The 9,263-nt window shown below is 48.5% G+C and overlaps 1 protein-coding gene across 2 annotated transcripts in view; it reads left to right on the forward strand.

The window, feature by feature from the left end:
* The window catches only part of LOC122930668 (Golgi pH regulator), a 31,276-nt gene extending 22,281 nt beyond the window's left edge, over positions 1-8,995 (forward strand). For both annotated transcript variants that reach the window (XM_044284195.1, XM_044284196.1), the window contains exons 13-15: positions 2,256-2,345; positions 4,550-4,615; positions 7,876-8,995. In XM_044284195.1, coding sequence (XP_044140130.1) covers positions 2,256-2,345; positions 4,550-4,615; positions 7,876-8,082 — 363 coding nt within the window. In that variant the 3' untranslated portion in view covers positions 8,083-8,995. The remainder of the gene's footprint in view (positions 1-2,255; positions 2,346-4,549; positions 4,616-7,875) is intronic.
* The last annotated feature ends 268 nt before the right edge of the window (positions 8,996-9,263 follow it).

A 9,263-nucleotide genomic window follows, 5' to 3' on the forward strand; every position in this document is an offset into this window, starting at 1 on the left:
GCTCCTCCCTCCACTGCAGAGGACGGCGCTCACTGGTTACTACCCCTCCTGCCCCACAGTTCTAAGTTACATCTGTGTGACCGGTGCCCTGCAATAACCAGTAAGCATTTTCCCTTAACTAGTGGGCACGCCGTGGTTTAACGGTCATATTTTATTTGATTTTTATTTATTTTTTATTCGTTGGACCACCCAAATAATTTTTGAGACCTTTTTTTACATGAGACATAGAGCTTTGTAATGTGTTTATTTATTTATTTATTTTTTAAGTTGGTGAAAACTGGAAAAAAGAAAATGACTATTGTTTTTGCAAACTATTGCTCCTTATTATTTAAAGAGCTTGTGTCAGCAGAAATAACAACATGAACCTGGCCGACCTGAGCGATATTTTAATAGATGCAAAAAAATAACTTTTATTATATGCAAATGCTCTGTCTCCTAGAGGGTCCGTTCTGGCACCTGTGACTACGCCCCGCCCTAGACTTGAGTGGCAGGGCCAGGCAACATTCACATCCTCCTGCCTGGCCCTGAGTGCAGGTGAAATCTCACGCCTGCGCTGTGCCGAGTGTACTGGTGTCTGTGCCGAGTGTACTGTGCCGCATTTGGTGCAGACGCAGTAAGTAAGTTGGTAACTGGCGAGCGTCATTTCTTCACTACGCCTGCGCCGAATGCTAAACCTCCACTCAGGGCCAGGCAGGAGGCCGTGAACGCTGCCTGGCCCTGTCAATCAAGTCTAGGAAGGTGTGGCCAGAGGTGCGAGAACGGAGCCTCTAGGAGACGAGCGAGGCCCAAGCCCCCTCCCCCCGCTCCTCGAGGCTCATTCGCATATAATAAAAGTTCTATTTCCGCAGTAACGGGGGCCATGTTAGGCTAGTTGGTTCAGCTGACATTAGCACTTCAGGTTAAGGGCTCATGCACACGGCCGTGTTTCACGGCCGTGAGCGGTCCGTGGAACCACGGGCTGGATACCTGCTGAGAGCAGGAGCGCACGGCGTCATTGGTTGCTTTGACGCCGTGCGCTCCCTGCTGCCGCCGCAATACAGTAATACACTGGTATAGATCATATCACTGTATTGCGGCGGCAGCAGGGAGCGCACGGCGTCATAGCAACCAATGACGCCGTGCGCTCCTGCTCTCAGCAGGAATCCAGCCCGTGGTTCCGTGGACCGCTCACGGCCGTGTGCATGAGCCCTAATACTGTTGTTTCTGCTGACAGAAACGGCTCGTCTCGTACATCTGTGGTATATCACCAGAGTGCCGCCTCTAATAGTCCCATAGCGGTAGAATGGAGAGGTGCCTATGCATGGGTGGGACACTCTCCATTCACTTCTATGGGAGTTCCGAAAGTAGCCAAATGAGCGCCTATTTTCAGAAGCCCGATAGAGGTGAATGGCGAGCACACAGCCACCTCTCCATTCACTGCTATGGCATCCGGTGCACTTTCTTTCACTTCCTAGACTTGATTGACAGGGCCAGGCAGCTTTCACGGCCTCCTGCCTGGCCCTGAGTGCAGGTGAAATCTAACACCTGCGCCGTGCCGTTTAGCATTCGGCGCAGGCGTAGTGAAGGAAGGACACTCGCCAGTTACCAACTTCCTTACTGCGTCTGCACCAAATGCGGCACAGTACACTCAGAAGAAGACACCAGCCAGCATCGCTCTGCAGAGTGTGTCTTCTTCCGGGTGTACTGTGACTCATCCGGCAGCAAGGTAGTCGGCAGCCGGCGATCGTCCTTCCTTCAGTACGCCTGCGCCGAATACTAAACAGCACAGCGCAGGCGTGAGATTTCACCTGCACCTCTAGGACATCCGACATTGGTATTTTATGTTTAATGTGTTTTTTAATATGTTCCCCCAATAGGTAATTAAAAGACCCTTGCGCGAACATGGACAGAGCTGATTAGGGTCTGTTGTGCCCGACACACTCGGTGATCACCAGGTCCAGCAGCGGAAGCGGTATAGCCACTTGCTCTATTTACTGCATAGCCCTCATTGAGAGCAGAAGCGGTAATGGACGGCTCCTGTCCTCCGCTGTCACCACCAGCCAGGGTTTTCACCTGCTGCTGCTAGATTGCAGGAGCTTTAATCCAGGCCCATCCGGCGCTGCAGTCAGGAGCTCAGCTAATCCCACAGGCAGACGATCTACTCTGTTTCTGTCCAGCAGGACGGGGGCCGCAGGTTGTGCACCCCTACTATACAGAAACCCTATAGAAATGTTTTACAGCCAGCGGGAACTTCCATGTTTTTCTTTCCTGTTCAGGTCAAGTTCTGGTCGCAGCACATTTCCTTCATTCTAGTGGGTATCATCATCGTTACCTCCATCAGAGGACTTCTTATCACTCTCACCAAGGTAAGCCATGTCTGTGGACAGCACTGCTTACATACAAGATGTAGTGCCAGGTACCTGGCCAATGTATCTCCAGCCTCCTGAGACATTAGCCAGACATGTGTATATATAAGAGCAGCTCACCGAGTGTATCAAGTCATGTTAGGATGGGATCAGATGTTTCAGGTGTGAGACCTAAAGAGACTAGTGCTGCACTCCTCTATTCTGTACAGTGGAGAAAGAAAATCTCTGTTGCCACCACTAGGGGGCAACCTGTGTGTTTCTGCTATTCAGGTCATCAGTGTGCACAGCTGCGTCTATGTGCCACCTAGTGGTGACCGAAGGCAGCAGATGTTACATGTATGAATGTTGCTGTATAAACAGTAAATAGATCTCCAGGGGCTTCTCAGTGACGGTGTATTATGGAAATGTTCATCATCACGTCTACTGCTGGTTTCTTAGAGGAAGCTTTTCCCTGACATCACACAATGGACGATGGCTGGTCTATCACACATTGGTTGATATCGGTCTTTCTGTGATTCACGCCTGCTTAGTGGCTCGTTCTGACACTGATCCAACATTTGTTATACATTTCTGCTCCGTGAACAAAAATGCTAGTGCATGTCCTCATCATCTCCAGCCTAGACTACTGAAACATCCTCATCCTTCTGTCTCCTCTGTCATCCACTGCCCAGCAAATACATATCAGAATAATGATGTCCAAGAATCTCCATAGCTTGTGTCCTCCATACATATCTGATCTCATCTCCTGATACCTCCCCACATGTAATCTCCTCTCCATACATCTCTGACCTAATCTCCTGATACCTCCCGACATGTAATCTCCTCCTCTCCGTACATCTCTGACCTAATCTCCTGATACCTCCCCACATGTAATCTCCAGTCCACAACCTGTCCTCTCCATACATCTCTGATCTCATCTCCTGATACTTCCCCACTCCACAACCTGTCCTCTCCATACATCTCTGACCTAATCTCCTGACACCCCCCCCCCCCCCCCCCCCCACATGTAATCTCCAGTCCACAACCTGTCCTCTCCATACACCTCTGACCTAATCTCCTGACACCTCCCCACATGTAATCTCCAGTCCACAACCTGTCCTCTCCATACATCTCTGATCTCATCTCCTGATACTTCCCCACTCCACAACCTGTCCTCTCCATACATCTCTGACCTAATCTCCTGATACCTCTCCACATGTAATCTCCTCCACTCCACAACCTGTCCTCTCCATACATCTCTGATCTCATCTCCTGATACCTCCCCACTCCACAACCTGTCCTCTCCATACATCTCTGACCTAATCTCCTGCTACCTCCCCACATGTAATCTCCTCCTCTCCGTACATCTCTGACCTAATCTCCTGACACCTCCCCACATGTAATCTCCAGTCCACAACCTGTCCTCTCCATACATCTCTGACCTAATCTCCTGATACCTCTCCACATGTAATCTCCTCCACTCCACAACCTGTCCTCTCCATACATCTCTGATCTCATCTCCTGATACCTCCCCACTCCACAACCTGTCCTCTCCATACATCTCTGACCTAATCTCCTGCTACCTCCCCACATGTAATCTCCTCCTCTCCGTACATCTCTGACCTAATCTCCTGACACCTCCCCACATGTAATCTCCAGTCCACAACCTGTCCTCTCCATACATCTCTGACCTAATCTCCTGATACCTCCCCACATGTAATCTCCAGTCCACAACCTGTCCTCTCCGTACATCTGACCTAATCTCCTGATGCCTCTCCACATGTAATCTCCTCCACTCCACAACCTGTCCTCTCCATATATCTCTGATCTCATCTCCTGATACCTCCCCACATGTAATCTCTTATCCTCACAAGACCTCCTTCTTTGTTCTTGTTGGCTCCTCACACAATCCTCTAAGATTTCTCCTGTATACCTCCCATACTCTGGAGCTCTCTACCCCAGCAGATCAGATTGTCTCCCAACATCCAAAGTTTTAAAACCAACCTGAATCTCCACCCCCCTCTTACCTCTACCCTCACTTACGGTCTCCTTCTCCTGTGCATGATGACCTTTTCTGGGCAGAGTCCTCTCCCTCTGTACTAGTCTAGTCTGTCTCTTTTGTAAGCTCAGGTTTCATTTGGGGAGATTATTTGCAGACAGACGTTTATCACAGATTTTCATGTTTTAGATTCTGTCATTATTAATGTGAGCTGTTATTTCTTCAGTTCTTCTATGCCATCTCCAGCAGCAAATCTTCCAACGTGATTGTCCTCCTCTTGGCACAGATCATGGTGAGTAGATTGTCCTTACCCCACCTACTGGCTGCATAGGGGTACTGTAACTTCCCAAAATGAAAGGGGTTTTCTGGTATTTTAGTATTGATGACCTATCCTCAGCATAGGTCATCAATATCAGATGGGCTGGGGGTCCGACACTTGCCACCCCCGCCGATCAGCTGTTTGAAGAGAAGGCTGCACTCCGTGTGAGCGCAGCCGTTCCTTCATTGTTTACCTGCTCGCTGTCGACATCGCAGCTTGTTCCTATTCAAGTGTATACTACACCTGTCCGCCGCAGCGAGCAGATAACCAAAGATAACCAGCTGATCGGCGGCGATGGTGGGTGTCGGACCCCCACTGATATATTGATGGCCTATCCTGAGGAAAGGTAATCAATATAAAAATCCTAGAAAACCACTTTACGCATAAGTGGTTAATCTGTCTCATCCCTTGATTTCTCTCTCTCTGTCCATTTTCTATTTATTTTTTATACTCCCTTCACTTGACAACAGTCGAGATTGGAGGAAGCTTCCATCCTGGCCATTTAACCCTTTGCTTGCTGCTGTCCTGGGGCACAGTAGCACTGCACTACAAAGGTGATGGTTCTCCTTTGATCAAGTAACTGGGTTTTCCAGTTACCCAATCGGAGACCGGGGAATCCCTCTGTACCTCTCTATTCAGACTTTGGAACCTACAAAGGGACCCCAGGGATTGTCTCTTCAGTAAACCTGATGTTAGGTGGAATATAAAAAATAAAAAAAAATGGAAAAGGGCATTATTTGTATAATAAATTTGGTGCAGTATTCAAAAGTCCAGTTGTAATAAATAACTCCGCACTAGGTGGAGTTTACTGTATGCTGTAATACAAGAATTCAGCAGTATTGTGAGCTCCCTCTAGTGGCGGCTGCAGGCAGCTCGTATTTTATCATTCAGCACTATGGACTTTGCAGGGGATTTGCAGCTCTAACCTCTATCATCCACTCAGAATGGTGGACCTGTGTATAAAATCGAAGGGTCATCTGTATAGTAGTAGTCTAGAAGTAAATATTAGTACGGATCGCTCATGTTGTCTATTAACCCTCTGCGGCTGTGTTATTCTGTGCGCCCCGTCGCTCAGCACCTTGATATCTCGTGTACTTTGTCTGTGTAATCAGCTGAGTTTATGTTAATTATTGACTTTCACCACAAGTGCGGAGCAGTCAGGGAGATAGTTCACTCTCCGCGCTTGTGTGTAGGTCTGCCATTGTATCAAAGGGCTTCAGTGAGCCAGGTCTGATGGCATATCCTTAAGGCCCCTTTCACACAAGCGAGTTTAACCGCGCGGGTGCAATGCGTAATGCGAACGCATTGCACCCGCACGTAGAGTTGTTGCGATACCAAATTTTTGATTCGGTTTCGATACCATGAAAAAGTATTGCGATACTCGATACCACGCGAAATAAAATAAACCAAAAGCGCCACGTGCATTCCGCATTTTAAAAAAATGGCGAATCGCGCAGTTTTTATTTATTTTTTCTGTTCCGGAGTTCACCACCTAGATTTTTTTTTATATTTTAATAGTTTGGACTTTTCTGACGTGGTGATATGTAATATGTTTATTATAATTGGGAAAAGGGGGTGATTTATACTTCATATTTTGGTGGGGGTTTTTTGAAATTTTTTTTTTTACACTTTTTATTTAATAACTATTTCCCCCCTTAGGGGCTAGAACCTGGGATCTTTCATCCCTTGTCCTATTCAGCCTGATAGATCTCTATCAGGGTGAATAGGACTTCACACTGTCCCTGATGCTCTGTGCTTTGTGCACACAGCATCAGGGATGTTACCATGGCAACCAGGGCTTCTGTAGCATCCTGGCTGCCATGGTAACCGATCGGAGCCCCAGGCTTACACAGAGCGGCGCTCCCGCGATGTCTCAGCACTCACCATTAGTCCTGGGCGCCGCTCCGTTCGCCCGCAGTGCTCCATTACTGTCTCCTCTCCTGCTCCACATGCTGCTGATTACTATCGGAGCGATGGGAGGAGACATCAGCTTCACTAGTGGGCGTTCCTTCTTCCTGGCTGTAGCGCTGTCCAATCGCAGCGCATGGAGAAGGAACGCCCACTAGTGAAGCTGATGTCTCCTCCCATCGCTCCGATAGTAATCAGCAGCATGTGGAGCAGGAGAGGAGACAGTAATGGAGCACTGCGGGCGAACGGAGCGGCGCCCAGGACTAATGGTGAGTGCTGAGACATCGCTGGGCGCCGCTCTGTGTGGGAATAGTCCTATCATTGGTGGCGCAGCGCGCCCACCCCTCTCTTCTCATTGGTGGCGCAGTGCGCCCGCCCCTCCTCCGCCCCTCTCTTCTCATTGGTGGCAGCAGCACAGGGGGGAGGGAGGAGGATAGCTTCCTTTTCCCCGTGCTGCTGAGAGAACATGAGCGCGCCGATAGCAGCGCGCTCATGTTCAGAGATACTAGACAGCGCAGAAGCGCAGCCCAGTATCGAAAAAACGGAAATCCCGGTATCGTATCGATATTGGGACAAAAGTATCGATTGGGTATCGAAATTTCGATACCCGCAACAACCCTACCCGCACGGAATCCGGACCCATTCACTTCAATAGGGCTGTGCACTTGAGCGTTTTTCACGCAGCCCCGGCCTCATAAAAGTGAATGGGGCTGCGTGAAAAACGCATTGCATCCGCAAGCAAGTGAAGATGCGATGCATTTTTTACTGATGGTTGCTAAGAGATGTTGTTTGTAAACAAACATTCAGTTTTTTATCACGCGCGTGAAAAGCGCATCAATGTGCTTTTCACCTGCGCGATAAAAACTGAACCACTGAACGCGCAGACAAAACTGACTGCAATTGCTTACGAAATGGTGCGAGTTTTCCTGAACGCATCCGGATCGTTTGTGTGCATGGGGCCTTAGGGTGTGTGAGCATTAATAGGCAGCACTGGCTCTGATCAGCCGCCCCTTCACCGCAGTCGGGGACACAGCGCCATTCACGTCATTGTGGCGGTTTGTGGCACTGCAGCTCAGCCCTGTTCCAGTGAATTTGGCAGCGCTGCAGCACCCTGCACACATGGATGGGAGTTGCGCTGTTTTGCTCCTGTATCACAAAAAAGGGAGGAATTGTGATCACAACACTGAAAGCAAGCAGAGATCTCGAAAAACGGTGATCAGTAGAAGCGCAACCTATATTAGAAAGTTATAGATTTCATTAATGCCAGATGAAAGGATATTTTCTGTATGGTCGTGAAGTGTTCTCCATTTTCTTTCTGCTTCCAGGGAATGTACTTCGTCTCCTCCGTGCTCCTGATCCGGATGAGCATGCCCCTGGAGTACCGCACCATCATCACTGAGGTTCTGGGAGAACTGCAGTTCAACTTCTACCACCGCTGGTTCGACGTCATCTTTTTGGTCAGCGCCCTGTCCAGCATCCTCTTCCTGTACCTGGCACACAAGCAGGCACCAGAGAAGCACATGGCTTTATAATCCGCGCATCAACCACAAATGATTGCGTGTCCTGCCCTTGTCTCCTGGTGGTAACCTCTGCCGGTGTCTCCTCTGGTATCTCCTGGTGGTCTTTCCTAGTGATATATACTGGTGGTGTCTCCTGATGGTATACCATGGCGGTGTTTCCTGTTGGTATACCCTGCCGGTGTCTCCTCTGGTATCTCCTGGTGATATATACTGGTGGTGTCTCCTGGTGGTATCTACTGATGGTATACCATGGCGGTGTTTCCTGTTGGTATACCCTGCCGGTGTCTCCTCTGGTATCTCCTGGTGATATATACTGGTGGTGTCTCCTGGTGGTATCTACTGATGGTATACCATGGCGGTGTTTCCTGTTGGTATACCCTGCCGGTGTCTCCTCTGGTATCTCCTGGTGATATATACTGGTGGTGTCTCCTGTGATATCAGTCAGTATCTCAGCCTGGTCTGGAGGATACATCCATTGCACAGGATCTGTGCTTATCGACTCATCTGACTTCGGGAAGTACCACACCAAACCTCTGATTTGAGACAACTGACCACCACAACCCGAATTTAAGGCCATTTTCAAATATACTGCAGCCACAGATGAAGCGTAATAATATTATGAAGAAATTCTCTATGATTTAAATTCACCTTTTTTGAGCACCTTCACAAATTGCACTGCAGGTCTCCATGATCTGAGAGGAGCCTATAGCTCTGGTCATCTTGAACTGCTGGAACTGAACGGCAGAGCTACAGTGAAGACTGACACACAGGAAAAAGGAAGGGGGGGGGAGGTGATGTTTACCTTGTAAACCCTGTGGTTACTGTAATGGCCGGCATTGGCCCTTGTCGCTCATGTAGCAGCCCAAGATGACAGTTGATTAAAGAACAATTCCCCATAAATAAAAAAAAAAGTAAATATAAGGAATACAACCGCTTGCTTTACTGTCAGCAACATAAGCGTGTAGCAAGGCCAATTAGATTATTCAGGAGCCTGGGAAAGCTGGGTGACAGCAGCTGTTATTGCTGTAATGGTGGCCATATGAGTCGGCACCCAGCTTTCCCTGAAATGGATTCAGCTGAAGGAGAATTTATTAATTTCGCTGGGTGGTAAGATCTTACAGTTACCTCTTTAATCAGGCGCTGTCTTACTTGAAGATTTTATTTTATTTTATTTTACATAATTGTCTTTTGAT

This window comes from Bufo gargarizans, chromosome 3 (assembly GCF_014858855.1).
Source record: "Bufo gargarizans isolate SCDJY-AF-19 chromosome 3, ASM1485885v1, whole genome shotgun sequence".
NCBI lineage: Eukaryota > Metazoa > Chordata > Amphibia > Anura > Bufonidae > Bufo > Bufo gargarizans.